The following is a 26,162-nucleotide window of genomic DNA, read 5'->3' as shown; positions in this document are numbered from 1 at the left end:
GTTCTATCCCTGTTGGGGCAAGTGTGGGAGGCAACCGATTAATGTTTCTCTCTCACCTCAATTTTTCTTTCCCTCCCTCCCTCTCTCCCTTCTTCTCTCTAAAAATCAATAAAAATAATCTTTCGGAAAAAATGTTTATTGATTTTTATTATTATTATCTAAAAAAAATATATTTTATTGATTTTTTTACAGAGAGGAAGGGAGAGGGACAGAGAGCTAGAAACATCGATGAGAGAGAAACATTGACCAGCTGCCTCCTGCACACCTCCTTCTGGGGATGTGCCTGCAATTAATGTACATGCCCCTGACCGGAATGAAACCCGGGATCCTTCAGTTCTCAGACTGATGCTCTGTCCACTGAGCCAAACCAGTTTCAGCAAGCTGGGACTTTTGTTATTAAAAACATTTTTTATAACAAATCTACCCCTACACACACACCTTGGTTTCCTGGCATGAAACCAGTCATCACATTGTCTGTCCCACCATCTGCCACAGAAAGACTTTGTGGAGAAACAGGAACTTTGTATAAAGTTCTGTGTATGGAACTTACATTCAAAAGAAAAGACCAAATCCAAAGATGACACAAAATGGGATGATAAAGCAGACAGTAAAAAGGTAAAATTAGCCGAAACCGGTTTGGCTCAGTGGATAGAGCGTCGGCCTGCGGTCTGAAAGGTCCCAGGTTCGATTCCGGTCAAGGACATGTACCTGGGTTGCGGGCACATCCCCAGTTGGGGGTGTGCAGGAGGCAGCTGATTGATGTTTCTCTCTCATTGATGTTTCTAACTCTCTATCCCTCTCTCTTCTTCTCTGTGAAAAATCAATAAAATATATATTTTTTAAAAATAGTCCTGGTTTAAGGAAGTATGCTGGTGTTTTATGCATTTTTATTTTTTTATATGTTTTTATTGATTTTTAGAGACAGAGGAAAGGATAGGGAGAGAGAGGAGGAGAGAAACATCGATGTGAGAGAGAAACATCAATCGGCTGCCTCCTGCATGTACCCCAGCCACAACCTGTGCATGTAGCCTGACCAGGAATCAAACTGGCAACCTTTCGGTACATGGGATGATGCTCAACCAACAGAGTCACAGGGGCCAGCGCATTTCATGCATTTTTAGCTCCTTATACTTTCCAGGGTTCGTGGGGAGAGATGATTGTCTAATGAATCCATTTGTTTCATCTGAATTCTCTGAGCGCTCAGGCTTAGCCTGGATTTTTGTGGGGGAATAAATAGAGGAGGGAAATAACTAAGGTCATCAGCGAATGAATTGGAAATGGGTGGATGGTGGGAAAACATTTCTCAAATCAGTGCCATTCACCTGTTAAACTAGTTAATTTTTTAAAAACCTTATGCACAGTCACAAATCTTCCAGTGATGGTGAATGCTTACTGGTTGATTTGGGTAACATAAAGAGGCGTTATTAGGAGAGGAACCCCTTCTCACAGGAAGTTCTCTCTATTGCAAAGGCCTATAGACAAATATACTTAGTTTGTAAATGCTCATGGAATGACTGTCCCTGGGGGCGGTGGGGGGGGGGCCGGGGGGGCGGGAATGGAAAGATAAAAAGTAACTAAACATCAGTAATTTCCTTACCAGACATCACTGCCTCCTTTTTGTCCCTCGAAGCATTCTCTGAGCCATAGTTTTATCCAGGCAACCCTGCAATCAGCCCTAAGTTGCTATGTGACACGAGGCAAAAATTCCTCCTATTTACATTGTATTAGAAAAACAACCCTCCAAAAGCCCTCCTTTTGCCGATTGGGGGGGAAACCTACTGAAGAAGAAGAGAGAGAGAGAGAGAGGGGGGGGGGAGGGAGGGAGGGAGGGAGGAAAAAAGAGAGAGAAATGGTGGAGTGACAGTAAAGTAACTGAAGCCTGCATCCGCTATTGCTTAAGCATAAATTAATTCTGGCATTAAGAAGCTACCCCGTGGCATGCCTGCTTTGTCATTTTTGTTCCCTCCTTAGGGGCAGGTTGACAAATGGTGTCCCTCGGTTCAGGGGAGTGCCAGCCCGTTCCCTCTTCCTGCCCTGATCCTCTAGGGCAGTGGTTCTCAACCTTCCTAACGCCGAGACCCTTTAATACAGCTCCTCATGTTGTGGTGACCCCCGACCATAAAATTATTTTTGTTGCTACTTCATAACTCTAATTTTGCTACTGTAAATGAATCGTAATGTAAATATCTGTGTTTTCCGATGGTCTTAGGCGACTCTGCTAGCGGTTCTCGACCTGTGGGTCGCGAACCCTAGGGCAGTGGTCGGCAAACTCATTAGTCAACAGAGCCAAATACCAACAGTACAACGACTGAAATTTCTTCTGAGAGCCGAAAACCGACTTCTGCGCATGGGCCACGAAGTTTCAGTCGCACTGTACGTGCGTGCCGAACGTGGTATTTTATGTTAGAGCCACACACAAGGGGCCAAAGAGCCACACATGGCTCGAAAGCCGCAGTTTGCTGACCACTGCCCTAGGGGGATCCAGAGTCCAGCGGGCACTTGCTGAGCATGCCTTTTTCCCTTCCCCGTTCCTGGGAGAGGGGATGGGGAGATGGATTTCTGCCACCTTTTGCCTTAGCTCCCTGCCTGTCCTCACCCTGGGTCAGCCTGTAGTGCCCTGAGGTAGCTACATCTGGGCACAATCTCTCAGCAATAGGGGTGTCTCATGATCCGACAGGCTGACCAGAAAATTAAGTGACACTCAGAGAGAAAGCAGGGACTTGGGTGAGGACCATGATCCAGGCGGGCTTGGCATCTGTCTGTTTTTATTTCCTCACCACTTGGTGAAAGTTTGGATCCTCTGGCTCGGGCAAGTGCCTACTGCCCGGTGGCATCGGCTCTGGAGAGCGCTTTCTAAGAATGTAAGCCTAGGCTCAGTGGAGCTGGGAGAGGGTTCACTTCTTAGGGTCACCGAAAGATGAGGTTCAGCTCTGGGCTGGTGGCTCAGTTGGTTGGAGCATCGTCACATACCCTGAAAGGTCATCGGTTCGATTCCCAGTCAGGGCACATACCTAGGTTGAGGGTTGATCTCCAGGACAGGACGTGTACGGGAGGCCACCGATGGATGTTTCTCTCACATTGATGTTTCTCTCTCTCTCCCTCCCTCTCTAAAAGTCAATAAAAGCATGTCCTCGGGTGAGGATTTTAAAAAAAGAAGAAGAAAGATGAGATCTGTGGGAGGGGAAAATGAGCTTAAGGCACAAAATAAAGGCTGAATTTTAAGGTGGCAATTTTGCTGGGCAAGGGCGGGTGTGATGTATTTTATATCCAACCCAGGCCACTATGCATACAAAACAAATGTTGGATAATTGTGTGCACCAGTTAGCTAAAGGAAACAATTGTGAAAAACCGAAGGCACTCAGAACAGACATGTTTCAGTAAAGAGCAAGTCTCCTGGGATTTTTTCCCCTGTAGTGTCAGTGGGTGTGTATACATTTCAGACAGACTTTAAAATCCATTCTGCAAGACAGACATCCCTGTTTATTCCCTCTTGCTGACTCCCTGCTAGAAGCCTCCTGAGTTTTACTTACAAGTTCTGGGCCCTGCATTCTGCCTTCCCTGAAAGACCAGGCCGTGACCTGCCTGTGGGTCCCTTCTGTTCTCACAGTGGATTTCTCAGCCAGTGGCCTGAGCATGAATTAACAGTTGGAGGACATTGAAGAGCTGACCAGGTTTCACAGCGAATGGGGACTTTTTCTGGGGAAAGCCTCCGATCTCTTTACGGAAGGCCACCCAGGAAGGCCACCCATTCCTCTGCTGGGCAAACCTTCCCCCTTTGCCGATGAAGAACCTGAGCAGGTACAGGTATGCACAGTCAGTGTCACATCGGGCATCCCTACTTAGGCGATGAGTATACCAGCCGCCAGGCTGTCTTTCTGCTCCTCAGCTTGGGTTGAGCTATGGTCCTGATTCTGACAGCATTGACCACTACAGCTAAGGGTCAGGGGTTCCTCCTCCATCAGAGTAAGGGCAGCTGGTGTAAGTGCCCATAGATTTTTATTTATTTTTTTAAATGAATCTCAATCTGGCTTTACAGTAACAATTTCCTCAGGCGTGGGCTGCTTTTGGAGTAAACACTAGGAACCTTTACAGTTTAGAAATACACACCTTCCGGGCCAGCCCAGAAGTTAGTTGCCAGTCTCCAAGGACAGAGCGCATTCAGGGGTCCTCTCCGCTGGCCTCCACGTCTGGGGCTCGATCTGAACTCCCATCGGCACCACCCCACATCCAACGCTAATTCCCTCTCCACTTGGAAAAGCAAACCTGAGGGCAGAGAGGGCAGAGTCAGGGAGACATGGTCCCCCTGATCGATTCCAGGCCAGCGGGCCTGCAAGCTCTGGGCGCGGGATTCCCGGGTTCGCGGACAGCAGGTTCTGGTCCCAGAGCTTGTGCAAACCCGGAGCCCGGGTGTCCGCCTTCGGGGGGGGCGGGGGAGGTTGCACAGGGACCGTTCCTGGCGTCGCGTGCAGGGTGGTTCCCCATTGGCCCCTGCACCCCGAGACTCCCACGGGACGCCCCGAAGGACCACACAAAAGACCCCACCCCAGGCCGGGCGTGCATTTCCTGTTCGATTGGCGGCGGCGGCGTGCAGCCAGCCACCCGTGTGTGTGTGTGTGTGTGTGTGTGTGTGTGTGTGTGTCCCGGAGCGCACGGGCCGGGCGGGGCGCGGGGCACGCCCCACGTAGCCCGGGTCCCCGCGAAGGCCGCCCCCTGCGGGTCCGCCCCCGTGTCACCTCGCAGGCCGGGCTCCCTTTGTGTGCGGCCGGAGCGCCGCGGCCGCGCCATTGGCCCGCCGGCCCGGGGGGCCAGCCCCTTCCTGGCTCGCCTCATGCATATGCATGATGCCCGGCCCCGCCCCGCCCCCTCCCGCGCGGGCGTGCGAGGCGCGCGGCGCGGCTCCCTCCTCGCCGCGCGGGAGCCCGAGCCCGAGCCCGAGCCCGGGCGAGCCGAGCCTGCTCCGGGCGGCGGCGGCGGCGCTCCAGCCATGTCAGCGCGCGCGAGCCTGGGCCCACCATGAGCCATGGCCATGTCCGTGAGCGCCGAGGACGACGACTATGAATCGGAGCCGGACCAGGTCAGGGGCCCGGGGTGGGGCTGAGGGAGGGACCCGCCGCCACCCCGACCTCCAGACCGACAGACCGACTGACTGACTGACGCGCCCCGGGCGGCCGCGACGCCGCCCCGCCGCGATCCGGAGAAAGTTTTGCAGCCGCCGCCGCCGGCGGTGCCGCCAGGGCCGGGCCCGAGCGGGGCAGAGCGGAGCGGAGCGGAGCGCGGCAGGCCGGCGGCGCCCCGGGCCCCGCAGCCGGCCCGGGCAGGGGGCGTGTGCGGGCGGCCGTGCGCGGGGACAATGTGGGCCTCGCCGTCGGGCGGGCCCTGCCAGGCTCCGGCCCGGGCCCGCGGGCAAGTTGCGGGCGCCGCCAGCGCGCGGGCGAGCGGCCGGGCGGGCGGCCGGGGCGCGCCGCGCCCTCCCCTCGCGCCCTCCCTCGCCCGCGGCCCACGCGCGTGCCCACGGCCGCCCCGGGACCCGCGGGCGCCGGCGCCTCCGTGCTTCCCGTTCGCGAAGTTGTCTCGGGACCCGCGGGCCTCCGGGCTGGAGGGCGCCGGGGCCCGGAGGGTGGGCGGTCCGGGCCCGTGGGCCCGACGGCCGGAGCTTTTGTCTGCGCGCCCGCCGCCCGCCCGCCGTGGGCCGGAGCCCGGAGGGAGGCAGGAAGGGGTGCGAGCGCGGCCGCCCGCCCGGCGCGGGGAATCCGGAACCGGCGGCGAGCGCGCTCCGCGGCGGCGGCGGCAGAGGAAGCCGTGACCCCAGATGGCAGCGTGTGGCCTCCGATGGGTTTGGAAGGGAAAGCAGCCTCTCTGGGGAGCAGGGGGCAGACATCCGTGCGTAACACAAAAGCCCGGGGTGTGTGGATGCCGTGGATGTACCCCGGGAAGGTTCGCGTGTGGGGAGCGGGAGGAGAGAGGGGAGGTTTTTTACGAAGTGTTTGTCTGTAACAGTATTGGAACCAGGACCCAAGCCAGGGAGACGTGTGCCGAGAATTAAGCGTCGGGTGGTCTCGTTGTCACGGGGCTAGGTGAGGAAGGTGCTTGTTTATAATCCTGGGTGTATCTCCTTGATGTGATAAAGATGTTTTGGGGGGATGTTCAGGCCTAGACAGACGTCGGACGTTTGATCCTTCCCTTAGGCGAGATTGAGGAAGTCCTGTCTAGGTTGCGCTTATGCCGTGTCACACTGTTATTTGAGTGGCTTTGCTTAGCAGAGACGAAGTTAAATTGTATTATTTTTTCCTCAGTTTGGCTGGGTATTCTTCTTTAGGAGATGTTCCTGAGTCTCTCCCTGGTTTTATGAATTGGACTAACTCAGAGGCAAACCCAAGTGGTCTGGAGGATCTTGGAACTTTTACCCGTCGGTAGCGATGTCAATGATGTCAATGAACGGCTCTCGTATTCTTGCTGCTGAGTGCACACTGACACTCGAGGATTGAGGATTTCCGTTTGCGCTGGGTGTACCTATGCCCTGCCCACCGTTGAGGGTTTCTGTGGCATCTGCTCATTCCTAAGACACTCGACACAGGGTACTGTGCTTCGGTGTTTCGGGATCCAGGTTCCTGTTACCTGTTTTGTTTTTGTTTTTTTTAATTTGGCCATACTCTCCGGCCTTCGATAGATACAATCTTTGACACCGCATGAGGTAAGACTTGGTGTGTCTCTGGACTTACAACCACATTCGCAGCTCCTGCCTCTCCTGGGAGAGACCTCCACCCAGAGAGGACCTGGACGCCTGTAGCCAGATTTCGTTTGCCGCCTTCTCAGCCAGCCAGTGTGGCCCTTGGAGCTATCAGCCATGTTCTGGAGGTTGCCGTGCTAAGATGATCTTTACCCCACATACATACACACACACACACACACACACACACACACGCACGCATGTGCATTGAGGGAGAAGAACGCTAAGCCAGGTCCATGGGCAACAGGCTTTTCACAGAGAAAATGGTTGTCAGCGAAGATAACCAGCATTGGGAACACGCTAAGCTACGGCTCACTTGAGCCTCCCTACTCCTTCCTCATCAGTTTTTGTTTTTTTCCAGTCCCGGGATTTCTCGGGCCTGCGTAGAAGAGTGGCTTCCTCCAAGGCAGGCGTTTCCAAAGGAAAGCCAGAGCCTCCAGGTCGCAGGTTCTAAACCCCACTCTGTAAAATAGCTCTCCTTCACGGAGGGCTCCTCCACCCCAGCCTGCCAGGATGGGGTGGCACCTCAGGAGAGGCCCTTCGTGAGAAGGCGTGGGAGACCTGGCGTGTGGGGGTGCAGGCGTCCTTGCTCACCTGCTTTGTGAAAGGACCCCGTGGAGGGCCTGCTGGGAAGTTCCAGTCGCCCAGTCCATCCATCCCCGCAGTTGTGCCGAGCCCTGAGCCTCCCACCTCCACCCCCACCCCCCATCAGAATTTTCTTGCTCTCCTGGGAAAAAGTGCTCGTCTCTCTTCCCCACCCAAGGCAGGTGTCCAGGTCTGGGGACCATTTGGCTTCCTTAGGCCTCTTCTGCTGGGCTGGCCTGTCTGTCCTGTGCCTTCCCGCAGCGGCCTGGCTCCCCTCTTTGGGACCAGAGCAGTGGGTAATGGTGAGTGGAAGGAGACCCCTCTCACACTCTTTATGAGCGATCACCTTAGTCTGGACCTTCTCCCGTCTATCTCGTTTGCTTTTCCAGTGCAGAATGTGTCTGAAAATTCTTCCGCTCTGCTTTTCAGTTTGAGGAGATGCCCTTTATTTATTATTTATTTATTCAGAGATGCCCCTTAGGGAAGGGCTTGTTAGTGAGAAGAATTCTTGTCCCATCCTGGGTGTTTTGTTTGTTTTTTACCTCTGAAGTGAAAACATTTTTATACCTTAACAAGTAATTTCAGAGAGAGGAAGGGAGAGGGGGATAGAAACATCAAAGACAATCGTCAATTGCCTGCCTCCTGCACGCCACCTACTGAGGACCGAGCCTGCAGCCCAGACATGTGCCCTAACTGGAATCAAACCCTGACCCCTTGGTTCCTGGGTCAATGCTCAACCACTGAACCGTACTGGCTGGACTCCTTCCTTCCTTCCTTCCTTTTTTTTTTTCTTTCTTTCTTTCTTTTTATATAAAAATGATTATTACTTGTTTAAAGAGATGAATAATAGAAATTTATGAAGAAATATTTAATAAATTTATGCAGCCCTAATCACTGTTACTCATTATAGCATATATGTGTATAAATATATATATGTGTGTGTATGTATAAATAAATAAATAAATAAATATAAATATAGATATCAGAGGGAGGGGGAGAGAGAAATAGAAACATCCGTGATGAGAGAGAATCATGGATCGGCTGCCTCCTGCAAGTCCCCCACTGGGGATCAAACCCACAACCCAGGCATGTGCCCTTGACTGGAATCAAACCTGGGACCTTTCAGTTCGAAGGCCTACGCTCTATCCGCTGAGCCAAACCGGCTGGGGCTCATTATAGCTTCTTAATGACATTTTAAGATACAGGGATCCTTGAATCTTCCTGAAATTATATACAAAAGTTTTGAGACTGTGCCTATGTGTGTTTTCCTGGGGAGAAGGTTTTAAGCTTTCCTCAAACTCTCCAGAAATCCATCTCCTGGGTTCTGGTACCTTGTGTGTGTTTTTTTGTTTTGTTTGTTTGTTTGTTTGTTTTTCTACTTCTTGCTCCTTATCCTCAGCAAATAAACAGACCGAAGCCTTCCCTGGGGTCTATAGGTGATTGTTAAGGGGCCTCCGATGCTGCTGAAATCCAGCTTTTCCTGGAATGTTCATTATGCCCCCAAATTTTGGGAGCAGCTATAATGTTGACATAAATCTGTGATGCAGTAGAATGCAACATTGGCATGACGAAGGAATGCCGCTGCTCTGGGGCCCCTGGGCAGGGCGGGAGGGGGGGGGGAGGGTTGGTGGGGTAGTTCGGTGTTACGGGTAGTTCGGTGGGGAACGGTCTCAATTGTGAAGGCACCCACCCGGGCCCAGGGTTTATCGTCTTTCTCACCGACTCCCCTGGATCGTTGCAGCTCTGGCCAGCTCTCTCCTCGAAGGTGCTCCCTGGCTCCGGATGCCACACCGGCTGCCTTGCCTGCCGTTCTGACCATTCAGCAGCTTGCTCTTTGTCACCTGACCCGTGTGGATGTTTCTAGTCTTTCTGGTACTGCTCAGGACCCTCTTTTCACTCTGCCCATTCTGCCTGGACAACCTCCTGGGCTTAACTAGTTTACCGCTATTGCCGATTCCCAGCTGGAGGTGTCCGCTCTGGTCCCTCCCGCCTGCTGGCCACTTCCTTTGGACGTCCCCTGGATTCCTCACCTTCCGCGGTGGAGCCGTGGTTCTGTCTTCTCCTAAGCGCCTTGTTCTCTTGTTGCTCAAGCCAGAGACCTCCAGGCTTTTCAGGACTCTGCCTGCCTGCCTACCCCACCCACGTTCACTCGGCCTCCCGATCTTCTCACACCGGGTCAACTTCTAAAATACCTCCTGAGTCATCCCCTCCTCTCATGCCTTCTGTGGCTCCTGCTTGTGCCTTCATGATCTTCAGCTGGGCTGCGTGCTGCGGGCTCCTCGTCTCACCTCCCCGCCTTGCGCCTGCCCCACCGCCCAAAAGACACCCCCCACATTCCTGCCGGAATCCGATCGATCGTGTTGCTCCTGCATGTCAGGTCCTGTGACTGCCCTTCTAGGGGCCACCGTTTCCCATGAGGCATCCGAGGCCCTGCTGGGCTAGGCTTCTGCCACCTCAGGCTGTTCCTCAGCAGCCCTATCAAATGATTCCTTCAACGTGTCGTGTTGTCTCACATCTCTATCTTACTCTTCCTTCTGCCTAGAATACCCACTCCCTAACCCCACCCCTACCCCTGGCCTGCAGCGTCCTAGTCCCCCTCCAAGACTTTTTGTCACCACCTCCTGCATCTGTGCCTCTTTTCCCAACCTCCCTTCCCCCGGGAAATGAGGCATTTCTCCTTTATCTCTCATTTGTCAGTGCTATGGCTTTGGGGAAGGTTACTTAACTGCGCTGTCCCTCAGTTTCCTCACTGCTGAATAGAAACAATGATTCCCACCTCATTGATTATTGATACAAATGTTGAAAAGAGTAATCACTTCAGTAGACCTTAGCTTTTGATATTCTCATCATCATGTTGCATTGCGTTCATGTGGTTACAGTCTATATCCCTCCTACCTCTCCCCGCCCCCTTACTCCCCCGGGATGTAGCGCTTTTGAGAGTTGTGAACAGCTCTTCCTCATCTTTATAATTCCAGCATTGACTCTGGTACGTAACTCACAGCCTGAAAGCACTTGGGTAGGTAGGTGGGTAAAGGTGTGAGTGAGGGGGTTAATGAGCAAGTCTCACGTGCCCATCACATATTCTTTTTTTTTTTTTTTTTTTTAAAGGATTTGCTGTATTTAAAAAATATATATATATTTTTATTGATTTTACACAGAGAGGAATTGAGAGGGGCAGAGAGTTAGAAATGTCGATGAGAGAGAAACATCACCTCTTGCACACCCGCCACTGGGGATGTGCCCGCAACCAAGGTACATGCCCTTGACCGGAATCGAACCCGGGACCTTTCAGTCCGCAGGCCGACGCTCTATCCACTGAGCCAAACTGGTCCCGGCACATCACATATTCTATTGACTAGTGGTGGTCAATATCTTTTAAAAAAAATACGTTTATTGATTTCAGAGAGGAAGGGAGAGAGAGAGAGAGATATATATATAATAATGAGAGAGAATCACTGATTGATAGATTGATTGGCTGCCTCCTGCACACCCCCTACTGGGGATTGAGTCCACAGTCCCGGGCATGTGCCCTGACCTGGAATTCAACCGTGACCTCCTGGCTCATAGGTTGAGTCACACCGGCCGGGCTTGAACATCTTTTCCTGTGCTTACTGCCCACTTGTCGACCTGTTTTGGAGAACTATCTAAATCCTTTGCCCATTTTTAATTTGGGATTTTTTTTTTTTTTTTTTTTAACGTTGAGTCGTTCTAGTTCTTCTGGATACCTGCCTCCTTCCAGATACATGATTTGCAAGTATTTCTCCCATTCTGTGGTCTTTTTCACTTTATAGAGCTCTTTGAGCACAGCCGTTTTTAAGTTTGAAGTCCAGCTTATCTTTTTTTTGAAGTCCATCTTATCTTTTCTTTTATCGCCTGTGCCTTTGGCGTCATCCAGAAAACCCTTGCCTAATCCAAGGCCGTGAAGATTTATCCTTAAACTTTGTTTGAAGAGTTTCATGCATTTAGATCTTCAACCCATTTTTCAGTTAGTTTTTATGTATAGTGTGAGGTAGGGGTCTAACTTTATTTTTTTGCTTATGGATGTCCATTTGTTGAAAAGACCCTTCCCCCGCTTCCCCCCCAGAGTGGTCGGAATTAAGGTCCTCAAATCCGCGGCTCCTTACACCTCTTCTTTTGAGGCCTTATCTGTCATTTCTGTCATTTTTTGGGATGTCTCAGCTGCCATCGAGATGTACTGGGCTTGTTTGACACCCTGGCTCCGGGACTCTGGCTGGTTTGACGCAATGTTCCCCCCCCCCCCCCCCCAGGGACACTGAGTTTGTGGCCAGTGAGGCCTCAGGCCTGGCTCCGCAGCTGTTTATACCTGCCATTCCTGCGTGGGAGGGGAGGGGCCTGTTTGGATCTTGGAATTTTTGAAATTTTGTTTATTCAGTTCTTTGTCAAAGAAGCTAGACCTTGGAAGGTGGCCCCTGCGCTGCCCTGTCCACCTGACGAAGCTCTGGGTCGCCCGCCCTGGTTGCTTAGGTTGTGATGATCTGAAGAGTGCGTTGTTCACAGGAGGTGTCCTCTGTATCAGAATGTGTTCCGCGCTGCCGAAACCGGTTTGGCTCAGTGGATAGAGCGTCGGTCTGTGGACTGAAAGGTACCAGGTTCGATTCCGGTCGAGGCCATGTACCTGGGTTGCGGGCACATCCCTAGTAGGGGGTGTGCAGGAGGCAGCTGATCAATGTTTCTCTCTCATCGATCTTTCTAACTCTCTATCCCTCTCCCTTCTTCTCTGTAAAAAAGTCAATTATTTATACATATATATAAAAGAATGTGTTCCGTGCTGTGAAGAGAGGGAGAAACCGGCCTGGTTTTCATTTCTCTGGCAGCACATGTGCTTCTCTGCACCTCCTGTTGGCGCCCACCATACGAAGGGCTTCGAGGTACTAGCTGTGAACCCCTCCCGGGGGCGTGAGGATTCTGGGGGGCTCTCACCCTCTTTGCCTTTAGTCCAAGCCTGACGTGTCCAGAGCATGGTCTGAGGGCATGCACAGCCTCTGCTGACTCCACAGCCACGGGAAAGCCACTTAACCTCCAGCTCCAGTTTCCTCATCTGAACAGCGGCCTCTCACGGGGTTACTATTGGGGAAATTAGGGAATATCCTCTGTGAGGTATGAGCACAATGGTGCGTACTCGGCAGGTAGCCACCTTCTCTGCTGTCACCGACCTTGTCGTTCCTTCGTGTTTAGATCACCACAGTTCCTGACGGGCCATTCTCAAATCCAAAGGCTCTGGAAGCTGATCTTTTTTTTTTTTTTTTTTTTAACTGCTCCTCCGGCAGCAAGACCGGACCTGCACACTACGTGGGCCAGTTTGGCGTTACCACTGCGAAACATGCACCTCGGGGGCAGCCCCGGCCCTCCTGGGACGTTGTGTGAGGACAGTGCACGGAGACCCCGAGACCCTTTGCTGCTCGGAGGAGGAAGCGTAACCGGCGTGAGGCTGCCCCGGAGGCGGGCAGGCCTGACGGAGCTTGGTGTGGCTTTGTGTGCGATGAGGACGAAGGGGTCAGTGGAGCCGGGTTTAGCTTCCCCCCCTTTCCCCTGTGGAGTTCAGAGCGAGCTGAGCTGGATTGAGATCAGAGCAGCAGCGCCTCGTGGAGTGGGCCCCACGGTTGTCGGAGGTCGTATGCTACCGGCTGCTGGGAAAGTAAACCTGAGGGAAGGATCCACTCGGTGTCCGTGCCCAGAGGTGTGTGGCGGTCAGAGTACGGGAGCTTTTCAGCTCCGAAGGGGCCGCTACCCAGCAGGAGAAGATCGATGTGGGTGAGGTTTTATTCGCGGAGCAAGGTGGACCGTCTCCCTGATGTGGTTGACCGTTTCTAGGCAGCTCTGTGGTGCTGGCGGAGTTGTGTGTCATGGGAAGGCAAGGAGGGCCCCGGCGCAGTCGTGGTTCTGCGACCGGCAATTCAAAGGCAGAGGCTGGGCCTGGACGGAAGCTCGCTGAGCCGGCTGAAAAGGGGCTCTGAGTGTTAACTGCCATTTCGATCTGATAGTTTTGGGATGAGTCATGGTCTCTCTGACAGCAAACCCGTGCTTAGACTAGACACACTCAGCATCCTGGCCCGCCCCTCTTCCGATCGGAGGTAGACAGGGGACCTCAGCAGACAGCGTCCCCCGGGAGCTGAGCGGGAGCTCCGCCACAGGTTCTGGTCTGCGGGAGGTGCGGCTGGTGGCAGCACCCAGGACCTCTGCGCAGGACTCCGGCGCGTTCACAGTTTAGCATTTAATCGACCTGCCTGTTTCCCTCTGAGTCACGGGGGAGGAAGAGTTTGGAGCCCATTTCGAGAAGGTCTCAGAAGTCAGGGCTTTTGGGGGATTGCTGTCTCGTTCTCCTGGGGTCTGTTTGGTGTATTGAGCACATTCCGTGTCCATCGTCTTGTGGAAGGGAAGGGGTGACCTGGCACCCTTGATCCCCGCCTTCTTGAGCCCCTGGTCCCAAAGGGGAGGCCCCGGGCGGGGTGGTCAGGGAGCCCCGGGAGAGGAGCGCGGTGTGTGCCCGGGGCCTGCAGGACGAGCAGGCGTCAGCCGCGTGGAGCGGGGAGGGTGTTCACAGAGGCAAACACGAGGCCCTGTGCGGCCTCTCCGGGGAAGCACGGTCACAGGGCCTGTCCTCCCGCGTGCGGCCGCGGGAGGGCCGAGCCAGGGCGTCCGTCAGAAGCTGGAGTGGCCGCTGGGTCGGGTTCCTGAGGCTGCCATACGAAGAACCACGACGGGGTGGTTTAAAGCAACAGCAACTTCAGTCTCTCACAGCTCGGAGGCCCGAAGCCCGGCATCGAGGTGTGGACAGGGCCATGCCCGCTCCCAAGGCTCGAGGGAAGGATCCTTCCGCGTCTCTCCCAGCCTCGGGCACCGACGGGCGTTTCTCGGCTCCTTGAGGCATCCTCCCGTCACACGGCCGTCTTGTCCCGGTGTCTTCACACAGGCTGCCTCTAGGCTGTGTCCACACGGCCCCCTTGTGTGAGGACGCCAGTCATGGTGGGTTCGGGCCCATCCCAATGACTGGGCTTTCATTCGGTTGCCTCTGTACAGACCCTGTTTGCACGTAAGGTCCCATTCTGAGGTCCCGGGGTGACACGCTGACACACACACACACATATATATATATATACTTTTGGGGGGGTCTGGCCCTCCCTGTAGCCTCGCATTTCACCGGTCCTGTGTGTTCTCCCGCAGAACCGGGCCATAGGGAGGCCCAAAGGGAAGCTGGGCCCCACCTCCGCGGTGAAGTTGGCCGCCAACCGGGCCACCGCGGGAGCTCGCCGGCGCCGGACGCGATGCCGCAAGTGCGAGGCCTGCCTGCGGACCGAGTGCGGCGAGTGCCACTTCTGCAAGGACATGAAGAAGTTCGGGGGCCCCGGGCGGATGAAGCAGAGCTGCATCATGCGGCAGTGCATCGCGGTGAGTGGGCAGGAGGGGCCTCCGGCGCTCCGGGCCCCGGCCCCCCTCGGCAGGAGGCCCCAGGCCCCTCTGCACCTGGCCGGGTGGTTTCTCTGCTTACGGAGGAGGTTCCCGCAGCTGCAGCTCCTGGGAGACGCGCCCACTGGAAAGAAAAGGGGCTCCGATGAGCGCTGTTTTCAAATCCCACAGGGCAGGGCTTCCTGCCGGGTGCCCGGGCCCCTTGGGCCCCTTTTCCTTCATCGTCTGATGGTCTGACACCTCCTTCCTTCCCTCGATGGCCGGGCGCTTTGAAGTCTCTGCCATTAGCGTGGTGAGGGCAGCCTATCCTGTCTGTGACCCCGCTGCCGGCATTTACGATCCAGTTCGTGGAGGCCCTCCCTTCCTTCCTGTCCTACCTTCAAAGTCAGAGGTCTGGGTGGAAGGTCAGTCTCCTCCTGGAGGGGCAGCCCCGGAGAAAGAGGGCTGATTTATGGGGCTCGGGGCTACTGCAGAGCCTGGCCAGCCCCCCAGACCGCCTGCCTCCCTCGCCTCGGGACACAGGCTCTGACAGCTTGGCGGGTCCCGTGGTCTGCCTGTAGGTTCCCTCCTGCATACACCCACACAGGGTGCTGCTTTCAAGGCCCCGGGGTTCTCTCTGTGGGGATAGTGACCTCCGCTCAGGCGGAGGGAGAGGGTTCTGGGCAAGCTGCCCCGAAGGCCCAGCCTAGCACTCCGAGCCTGCTGTGCCCCCCATGCCCAGGGGCCCCTCCCCTTGGTCCCTCCACGTGCACACACACAGCTTTGTTTTTTATTGTGAAAAATACATAACAAAATTCACAATTTTAACTTTTGAGGGTTTTGGGGGGCAAAATAAATATATTTTTGTGCTATATTCAATACATATGTGTAAGGTTTTTTGTTTTGTTTTGTTTTGTTTTTGCAGCAGAAACGTTTTATTCATACTTAAACTTACTAAAAGTCAATAAGCTCCAATAAATTATCACAATATATTTTTACTTTTTATTTTATTTTTATTTTTTGTTGATTTTTTACAGAGTGGAAGAGAGAGGGATAGAGAGTCAGAAACATTGATGAGAGAGAAACATCAATTAGCTGCCTCTTGCACACCCCCTACTGGAGATGTGTCCGCAACCAAGGTACATGCCCCCAACCAGAATCGAACCTGGGACCTTTCAGTCCGCAGGCTGACGCTCTATCCACTGAGCCAAACCGGTTTCAGCTAATTTTATCCTTACTTGTACTTATTTCCTATACAGACATGCAAAAAATCCACTTCCCCAATCCACACAACCAAATAAACAGATATATCCATTTCAGTGCACAAATAAAACATTTTTCTTCTGATCAAACAGGTGGTTTATGTTGTGCATCCATTATTTTTGATCTCTTATTTTTTGTAATTTTTTTAAAAAAATATAGTTTACATTCAGTATTATTTTGTATATTGGTTTCAGGGGTACAGCATCGTGGTTAGACAGTCGTCTGCTTTACACAGTGCTCCCCCTGATATTTCCAGTCCCCACCTGGCCCTGTATGTAGCTAGCACAGTACTATTGACTATTTCCTATGCTGTCCTTCACGCCCTCGTCATTTTAACCGGTTTTGAGTGTGTAGTACGGTCACACAACCTCCGTGCCCATCGTTGTGAAACCGATACCCGGGACGTTTTCATCTCGCCAAACGGAAACTCTATCTCCATTAAACCACAACTCTTTCCCCCTCCCCACCCGCCAGCCCCTGGCAGCCGCCTTCCCACTTTCTGCTTCTCGGCGGGACTCCTTCAGACACTGCGTGTGCGTGGAAGCAGATGGGGTTCCCCCCTCTGGGACTGGCTTATTCCGTTCAGCGTAATCCTCTTACAAGGCTCATCCAAGCGGCAGCCCATGATGGGGTTCCATTCTTTTTAAAGGCTGCGTGATATTCCGTTGTGTGTTACCTCCTGCGTTTCCTCATCCTTCTCTCTGTCCTTGAACATTAAGGCTGCTTCCGCCTCCCGTTGTTAATGATGCTAGACGAGCGTACGTGTGCCAGTACCTCTCGGAGGTCCTTTTTTGGATTCTTTTGTATATATTCCCAGAAGTGGGATTGCTGGGTCCTGTTTTTTTTTTAAAGTTTTTTGAGGGACCTCCACACTGGTTTTCATAGTGGCTGCGCCATCTCACCTTCCCACCAACTGGGCACGAGGGTCCCCATTTCCCCGTGTTTCTTGTGGTCTCCACGGTTTCTTGTTACTTTCTGTTTGTTTTTATTTTATTGGAGTGGCCGTCCCAGTGGGTGTGAGGTGTGATACCTCGTGGTGGCTTTGGTTTGCCACCGGGGAGTGACACTGAGCATCTTTCCGTAGGTTCAATCCGTCTGCGAGCGTTTTTGGAGAAATGATTTGAAGTCCTCTGCCCAACGTGTAAACTGGATTGTTTGTATTTTTGTTGTTGAAGTGGGAGTCCTTCGTATAATTTGGACATTGGCCACTTACTCACATAAATGATGTGTAAATATTTCCTCCCATCCATAGATTGCCTTCTCAACCTGTGGGTTATGTCCTGTGCTTCGCAGAATCTTTTAAGTTTCATTGCTTCTGTTTTGGTTACATGTACCCAGGTCACATGAATAGATTTCAGGGAATCTGAGATCCCCCTTGACATGAAAAACAGATTTGTATCCGTGTGCACGGGTGGCTGTGTTTTTGTAGAGCTGGTGATGGGACTTGTGATGTTCCGTCAGGATGTGAGAGGTTGTCTGTAGAGACTCTTGTTTTTGAAAACAGTGTCGCCTAAAACTTGGTGTGTTGGCCATGACCCAGGACTGTCTCTCCTTTTTAGCCTTGTTTTTTCTCTTCCACTCTCTCCCTCCCGCCCAGTGTCCCATGCCCAGTTAGAGGAAACCTGTCTCTGCTACTCTGCTATCACCTATTCTTTATTTATATATATATTTCAGAGAGGAAGGGAGAGGGAGATAGAGCCCTAGCCAGTTTGGCTAGGTGGATAGAGCGTCGGTCCTGTGGACTGAAGGGTCCTCCCTGGCCCAGGCCCTAGTCAGGGCTTGTATAGGAGGCAACCGATAGATGTGTTTCTCTCACATCAATGTTTCTCTGTCTTTTTCTCTCTCTTCTAAAAATCAATGAAAAAAATATCTTGGGGTGAGGATTTAAAAAGTGAGAGAGAGAGAGAGAGAGAGAGGGGGAATACATCAGTGAGGAGAGAGAATCATCAATAGGCTGCCTCCTAGACACCCCACACTGGGGATTGAACCTGCAACCTGGGTATGTGCCCTGACCAGGAATCGAACCATGACCTCCTGGTTCATAGGTCAACGCTCAACCACTGAGCCACGCCAGGCAGGCCTATCACCTATTCTATCACCTATTTAGTTCTGGTTCCAGTTTGCTACCTGGCACAGTCAGTGCTGGTTGAAGGAAACCTCACGTTGATGTGTCTCCTCCTTTCCACCCTGATGAGGCTTTGGGAACTGGTCGCAAATGCAGGCGTGGCCTGACTGGGAGGTATGGGGAAGGCTTCTTATTCTCCCAGCCCTTCCACTTTGTCGGGAGGTTTTATCCACCTGCTCCTTTTCTAGGCCTTCTCTCTCTCTTCCCACAGCAGCCTTCCCTTCGCCCCCTCTCCGTGAGGCTTCCCCGAAGACCTGATCCCTTCCCGCCGCCAGCACCCTCTCTGGCCCCTCGGCTTCCTCTCCTGGGTCTGTGCTTCCCTTCTGCTTCTGCCTCTCATCACTCTGTCACAGTCAGACGCCTTCCAGGCTAGACCAGCGCCCCTCGGTGTCCCAGTGTGCTCCCCTCTTCTCTCCTCTCTGAGCCCGAATTCCCTGGTTCTGTGCGTCCTCCAGCACCCTCCTCTGCTGCTTCCGGTAACACCTGTGCGCGACCTCTCTCCGTTTCCTAGGATTTCTGCATGATCTGCCTTCCTCTTCCTAAAAACCTCGAAGAGCAGCTGTCTCCCTCATCACTTCCCCCCCTCGGCCACTTGCTTCAGGCTTCAGCAGATGTTCCTTAAGTATTTGTTGAACGAATGATGACTCTTACCTTCCTTATGTTCTGTTTATTTGAATTTCAGTGTTTGTGCCATGTTGTAGATTCCCCCCCCCACACACACACACACACTGGGATGTACAGTGGCGTATAGATCTATGTATCCCTGCGCATTCGGAGCTCCTCTAACTCAGTTTGTTAAATACTGCCTGTGTGGTTCCTCCGGCTCCCGTGCCAGGTGCGGGGGGCCAGGTGTGTGGAAAGGCAGCGTGTCCGGGCAGGGGGTTTAGCAAGCTCTCCCCTCTTCAATATCACTAAGACCCAAAGAGCTTTTGCTTATGTGCCTTGCTTACTTATTAAAATTACTATATTCAGGATTCACATTGAATTCATTAAAAAATAATGAGAAATCCACTTCATGAAAACATAAAAATTTTGCCAAAACCGGTTTGGCTCAGTAGATGGAGCGTCGGCTTGCGGACTGAAAGGTCCCGGGTTCGATTCTGGTCGGGGGCATGTACCGTACCTTGGTTGCGGGCACATCCCCCGGTGGGGGGTGTGCAGGAGGCAGCTGGTCGATGTGTCTCTCTCATTGATGTTTCTAGCTCTCTATCCCTCTCCCTTCCTCTCTGTAAAAAATCAATTTAAAAAAAAAATATATATATAAAGAAAACAAAAATTTTTTTCTGTCTTTTTAAAAAACTTCTTTATTGATTAAGGTATCACATATTTGTCCTCAAAAAACATAAAATTTCAAGAGAAATGACTACATCTTCCAAGCAAAAATGGTCTGTGGGAAGAGTGGCATTGTGTTGTGTTTTCGTAAAATCTCTTTCATGCCCAGTCCATTAGAAAAGACCTGTATTTTCTTTCGTACCTGTTTCAATATTCATTGTGTTGCGATGTTTTAGCGCAGTGGTCAGCAAACTCATTAGTCCACAGAGCCAAATAGCAACAAGACAACGATTGACATTTCTTCTGAGAGCCAAATTTTTTAAACTTAAACTTCTTCTAAAGCCACTTCTTCAAAATAGACTCGCCCAGGCCGTGGTATTTTGTGGAAGAGCCACACTCAAGGGGCCGAAGAGCCCCATGTGGCTTGCGAGCCTCAGTTTGCCCACCGCTGTTGTAGAGGAACCATATGAGGATTATCTGGCCTCAGCTGCGTGGTTGAAAAGGCAGGAGTGTTTTAACAATCATTTCAGGTCATCTTGGGTATTTTTTCAGTTATTCCATGAGCACTCAACGGGTGGCAGTTTCTTAAAGGTTATTGTAACATGGACTCTGAGACTGTATCAATGAACTTTTTCGTACTTACTTAAATGCCAGGAGTCTTTCTCGCCTCTGGAATAGCTCATCTGCTCATGGGTGGTGGTGTAATATCACGCTTTGGCCATTTTGGAAAATACTGGTGCACTGAGTTATGCAGATTTTCTAAATATTGGTGCACAGCATTGTACAACGTTTAAAGAACGAACAACATTTGCTAGCCCTGCTACGAACCCATCAGGAAGGTCTCCGCGTATAAGGAAGCTATTGGGTTCACAGTGGCTAACGACAGGCTCCCTTGTTCCGTCTTTGAGGAAATAATGCCAGTACCTATGGGCTTTTTTTAAAAAAAAGAATATATTTTATTGATTTTTTACAGAGAGGAAGAGAGAGAGATAGAGAGCTAGAAACATCGAAGAGAGAGAAACATTGACCAGTTGCCTCTTGCACACCCCCTACTGGGGATGTGCCCACAACCAAGGTACATGCCCTTGACCGGAATGGAACCTGGGACCTTTCAGTCCTCAGACAGACGCTCTATCCACTGAGCCAAACTGGTTTTGGCCCCATGGGCTTTTCTAAAAGTCCTTCCCCATAGAAGGATGTTCTGGAGAAAGTGGCCAGTGGAGCCCTGGGCTTGGCCACGGGAGTGCTTCTGCTCAGATGGCCACCGCTCGGTAGGCAGCAGAGGCACTGCCTGCCCTGTGTTGTCACACAGAATGGTAAAGGGATCGAGGGGCAAGGTTTCATTTACTTATTTTATTAAGTTTATCTTTATTGTTTGTTTTTTTAAAATATATTTTATTGATTTTTTACAGAGAGGAAGGGAGAGAGATAGAGAGCTAGAAACGTCGAGAGAGAAACATGACCAGCTGCCTCTTGCACACCCCCTACTGGGGATGTGCCCGAAACCAACATACATGCCCCTGACCGGAATCAAACCTGGGACCCTTCAGTCCGCAGACCAATGCTCTACCACTGAGCCAAACCGGTTTCGGCTTATCTTTATTGTTAAAAGTATTACAGATGTGTCATCCTCTTTCCCCCACTCCATCCCCCCACACACACACCCTCCCTCCTCCCCGCCATTGACCCTCTGCATCCTGCTCTCGCCCCTCCCCTCCCCAGGCCTTCACTGCACAATTGCCTGTCGATGGGTTATGCATATATGCACACATGTGCTTTGGTTAATCTCTTCTTCCTGCTCCCACCTTTCTCTCTGGAGTACGTTGTCTGCTTCATGCTTCAGTGTCTCTGGTTCTATTTTTTTAAGGGTCCATGTCTTAAAAAAATATATTGTATTGATTTTTTACAGAGAGGAAGAGAGAAGAATAGAGAGTTAGAAACATCGATGAGAGAGAATCATCGATCAGCTGCCTCTTACACACCTCCACTGGGGATGTGCCCCCAACCAAGGTACATGCCCTTGACCAGAATTGAACCTGGGACCTTTCAGTCCACAGGCCGACACTCTATCCACTGAGCCAAACCGGTTTTGGCAAGGGTCCATGTCTTAATAAAATTAATCATTTTTGCTGCCTCACTAAAGACACTCTTCAATGAAACTGGTGATCTTTTTAATGAGTGCATGGCCAGCAGTCGCTCAGTGACTGCTAGTGCACGGTGAGCTCTGCCCTGTCTGGCGCCATCACTCAGCAGCGCATACTGTCAACACGGTGAGGAAGGCAGATGACGTCTTAGTATTGTTCCTTTAAAAAATTTTTAAAAATATATTTTATTGCTTTCAGAGAGGAAAGGAAAGGGAGAGAGAAGAGAAACATCAGTGATGAGAGGGAATCATTGATTGGCTGCCTCTTGCACGCCCTCTGCTTGGTATGGAGCCCGCAACATGGGCATGTGCCATTCACCAGAATCGAACCCGGGACTCTTCAGTTCTCAGGTTGACAATCTATCCACCTAGCCAAACTGGCTAGGGCTTGGTATTGCTCTGAAGGGGGTTTTGACCTACTTCCCAGTCCTCCTTGTGAAGGTTTTGGGGACCCCAGAGTCCATGGCCTGGGCTTTGATACCCCTGGGGCAACGCAGCCTCAGTCCCCACAGAGCTGGACTCACTCCCCTCCTCCTTCAGGTCTCTCCTCGAGTCTGAGGCCCTCCCTGACCGCCACGTTTCAGATGAGCCCGCCTCCCACCCTTCACCCTGCCCTGCTTCCTGTGTTTTTCTCCATACCCCTAGTCACCATATAACATACTGTATTCTCCACTTTGCCCGCCTCCCTCCAGTAAGATTCAGACTCAGGACAGCAGAGACGTTTACTGCTATACTCCCAGCTCTAAGAGCAGTGAGCACCTGGCGCACAGAGGCAGTGGTCCTAAGTATTGGAATTCGTGACTGGGTGAATCGATGAATGACAGTGGCAGGCCGGAGGAGAGTAGCTCATGCCTTTGCCCCATGGGGTCCCGGCCCCTGCTGACTTCTGCTCTCCCCGGTTCTCCAGCCAGTGCTGCCCCACACCGCCGTGTGCCTAGTGTGCGGCGAGGCGGGGAAGGAAGACACGGTGGAGGAGGAGGAAGGCAAGTTTAACCTCATGCTCATGGAATGCTCCATCTGCAACGAAATCATCCACCCTGGATGCCTTAAGGTGAGCGACTCCCGTGGGACCTGGCAGTGCTGCTCGACACCCCTACCCGGGGCCTCTAGTGTGGGTGAAGCTTGGGGGACAGGGAGGACTTGGATTCCTCCCATGGGGGGCCCTCACATCTGGGGGATTCTGCGTGTCAGATGTGAACTGAGGGCAAGAAGGGTCTGGAGTAGCTCAGACCTCACACACAGGTGCAGGTCTTCCCCTCCCCCTCCCCCACACCCTCCCAACGCCCCCGTCCCCCCCCGTCCCCCCCACACACACACCCTGGGCACCAGCCAGCCAATACCTCAGAACTACAGAGTTCCAGAATCTCCACCTGCTTGCTGGGCCCTGGCTCGGGGCTTCCGACAAAACTGGGGCCTGGCCAGGGGAGGGCCCATCACAACAGGGGGCCGTGTTCCCGGAAGCCGGGAGCCTGCCCTTGGTGTGTCCAGGCAGGGCCGCCTTCTGGGCACTGCTGTGCTGTACCTGCCTGTCTTGGGCAGCAGGTTCTTCCTTTGAAAGGAAGAGACAGTTGTGGGCTGGCACATGGCTTCCATCCCAGGAGAATGTCAGCACACCTGGCACCTCCCTGTCGACTTGTGGGCAAATTTTAAAGAGACCAGGGTGGGCCTGCCCCGAATGGTCCTCAGCCCCGAGTGTCCCCTTCCCCCGGGCGGCGTAACCCCTCTCTCACACTCACACACAGGCTCTCTATTCCCTGACTTTGGAAGTCAGACCACCCCATCTTAATTGCCAGGTTACTCCTCTCTCTCTCCCACATCAGAAGCTCCTCCAGGGTGGGGACAGCAGGTCTGACTGGCTCACACCCAGCACCACCCAGGACAGGGCTAGTGAAAGAATTCAGAGTCACCTGTCTTAGCCAGCTGGTTTTCTTTTGGCCAAAGATGGGCTGGAAATGGCATTTGGGGCTGGGGCAGGGGGCGGGGGGTGGGGGTATTAATGCTCCTGGCAGAGGCGGCCTCTTCCACCCCCTCCCCTCCCTGTCTGCTGACTGGCTGTCCCTCGCAGATTAAGGAGTCAGAGGGCGTAGTCAACGATGAGCTTCCAAACTGCTGGGAGTGTCCCAAGTGTAACCACGCTGGCAAGACCGGGAAAGTGAGTACCGGCTCCCCATCCCAGGGTCCACCCGGGCGGGGCGGACCTTGGCCTCGCCAGTCCAACCTGTGCCCACATGGTCGGCTGGCGGGTGCCCTGCGCTCGGGGAAGGGCGCTCCTCCCAAGATATACAGTCCGCTTGCACCTTCTCTCTTTTTGGCCTACAAGCAAAAGCGTGGCCCCGGCTTCAAGTACGCCTCCAACCTGCCGGGCTCGCTGCTCAAGGAGCAGAAGATGAACCGGGACAACAAGGAGGGCCCGGAGCCGGCCAAGCGGAGGAGCGAATGCGAGGAGGCGCCCCGGCGCAGGTCGGACGAGCACCCCAAGAAGGTGCCCCCGGACAGCATCCTGCGCCGAAAGTCAGACGACGTGCACCTGAGGAGGAAGCGGAAATACGAGAAGCCCCAAGAGCCGAGTGGACGCAAGCGAGTACGTCCTGGCCCGGGAGGGGCGGGCGCGGGCGGCCCAGCCGGTCCTGGGGGCAGGGGCAGGGGCGTGGGGGTGAGGATGGGCCGTGGGGAGAACGCGGGACCCTGGCCTCTGGCTGCCCTGAGCAGGTCACCCAAGTCCCCAGCGCCCTGCCCAACAGAAAAGAGGGGGAAACCAGCCCCTCACTCACTCCTCTTCCCACCCCTTTAGGCCTCGACTCTTCAGACGGCCCCCGGTTCCTCCTCTCACCTCTCGCCAAGGCCCCCTCTCGGCAGCAGCCTCAGCCCTTGGTGGAGATCCAGTCTCACTTACTTCCAGCAGCAGGTGCTCCCGCGTCGCCCCGCCCTCTCGAGGCCCCCCACTCCCAACCCCGCCCCCCACTGGCTCTCCAGCCTCAGAGCTTCCCGGGCCTCAGCCTCAGATCGCTGGCTCAGGGTTCTGGGTTCTGGCGCGGGGCCTGGGAAGCTGAGCTGCGGTGGGGAAGCCCTGCAGACTTGGGAATCCTCCTTGGCCCTGCTCCGCCCACTGGCCCTTCCAGCATCCGCCACCAGGTGGCGCCCGGTTCTGTTCTCCCCGCTCTGGCCATGAAGGCTCGGCTGGGACTCCCACAGGCCCTGCCTCCAGGACTGGCTCCCGGGCCGCCGCATCCCTCTGGGTCTGCCCAGGGGTGGGAGGGCAGTTGGGTGGGCACAGTTGGACCGCACTAGCTTACTTGCAGCCTCTTCCTTAAAACCAGCCGGCAGGGCCCACCCATCAGAGCGGGTTTGCAGGGAAGGTGCCCCTCCAGCCCCTAGTCTGGGGGTGGGGCTGGGTGTCGAGGGGATCAAATCCCTCGAGCCTGGTAGCAAGCTCTGCATCCTTTCTGTTCTGTGACAGCTAAAACCTGGCAAAGAAGATAAGCTTTTCAGGAAAAAGGTACCCTCTGTCCCTGCCCTCCCCTCCCCTCCCTTTCCTTCACCTCATGCCTGGACTGGGGCAGGATCCTGGGAAGAGGGTGGTGGAGAGGCTTGAGTGGGTGCAGCCCTGAGCCGGGGACTTCCCTGCCCCTCTGCTCACCTGCCCCTGCCCCCCTCCTCCCCCAGCGGCGGTCCTGGAAGAACGCCGAGGACCGGATGGCTCTGGGCGGCAAGCCGCTCCGGCGCTTCAAGCAGGAACCCGAGGACGAGCTGCCCGAGGCGCCCCCCAAGACCAGGGAGAGCGACCACTCCCGCTCCAGCTCCCCCACGGCCGGGCCCAGCACCGAGAGCGCGGAGGGTCACGACGAGAAGAAGAAGGTGAAGATGCGCCGGAAGCGGCGGCTCCCCAACAAGGAGCTGAGCAAGGAGCTGAGCAAGGAGCTCAACCAGGAGATCCAGAAGACGGAGAGCAGCCTGGCCAACGAGAACCACCAGCCCATCAAGTCGGAGCCGGAGAGCGAGAGCGAGGAGCCCAAGCGGCCGGTGGGCGGCCTGTGCGAGCGCCCGCACCGCTTCAGCAAGGGGCTCAACGGCGCCTCCCGCGAACTGCGGCACCAGCTGGGGCCCGGCCTGCGCAGCCCGCCCCGCGTCATCGCCCGGCCGCCTCCCTCCGTGTCCCCGCCCAAGTGCATCCAGATGGAGCGGCACGTGATCCGCCCGCCGCCCATCAGCCCCCCGCCCGACTCGCTGCCCCTGGACGACGGGGCGGCCCACGTCATGCACCGGGAGGTGTGGATGGCCGTCTTCAGCTACCTCAGCCACCAAGACCTGTGTGTGTGCATGCGGGTCTGCAGGACCTGGAACCGCTGGTGAGGAGGCAGGGAGCTGGCGGTGTGGCCAGGTCTGCACTGAGGGTTGGGCTAGACCAGGGATGGAGGGTGGGTGGGAAGGAGGGTCCCACCTTGAGTCAGTGGCCAGGCCCTCCTCCTCCTAAGCCCAGTTCAGCTTAATTCTCTTTTCTCCAAGAGTCCAGCAGCTAGGGCGGTCAGGTGCAGCCAGTACCTCAGAACTGCAGCCAAGTTTCCAGAATCTCCGCCTGGCCCAGAGGGAGATGCACCTGGAACTGTCAGAAGCCTGTTTGACTTCCTGACTTAGCTCCTCGAAGA

At 53.9% G+C, this 26,162-nt stretch overlaps 1 protein-coding gene across 10 annotated transcripts in view; it reads left to right on the top strand.

Annotated features, from left to right (window-relative positions):
• KDM2B (lysine demethylase 2B) overlaps window positions 1-26,162 on the top strand; it is a 92,082-nt gene that overhangs the window by 62,258 nt on the left and 3,662 nt on the right. For 5 of the 10 annotated variants that reach the window (XM_084867987.1, XM_084867990.1, XM_084867989.1 and 2 more), the window contains exons 13-19: window positions 14,495-14,719; window positions 22,427-22,570; window positions 23,585-23,672; window positions 23,832-24,100; window positions 24,311-24,424; window positions 24,977-25,015; window positions 25,183-25,865. In XM_084867987.1, the coding sequence (XP_084724113.1) occupies window positions 14,495-14,719; window positions 22,427-22,570; window positions 23,585-23,672; window positions 23,832-24,100; window positions 24,311-24,424; window positions 24,977-25,015; window positions 25,183-25,865 (1,562 nt within the window). Of the gene's footprint in view, window positions 1-4,864; window positions 5,075-14,494; window positions 14,720-22,426; window positions 22,571-23,584; window positions 23,673-23,831; window positions 24,101-24,310; window positions 24,425-24,976; window positions 25,016-25,182; window positions 25,866-26,162 lie in introns of those variants that run through there. The other 5 variants (XM_084867994.1, XM_084867986.1, XM_084867988.1 and 2 more) reach the window with 3 other exon arrangements.

This window comes from Pipistrellus hanaki, assembly GCF_964339955.1.
Source record: "Pipistrellus hanaki genome assembly, chromosome: 19".
Taxonomy (NCBI): Eukaryota; Metazoa; Chordata; class Mammalia; order Chiroptera; family Vespertilionidae; genus Pipistrellus; species Pipistrellus hanaki.
The sequence above is the reverse complement of the archived record's forward strand: the minus strand, read 5'-3'. Positions and strand labels throughout refer to the sequence as shown.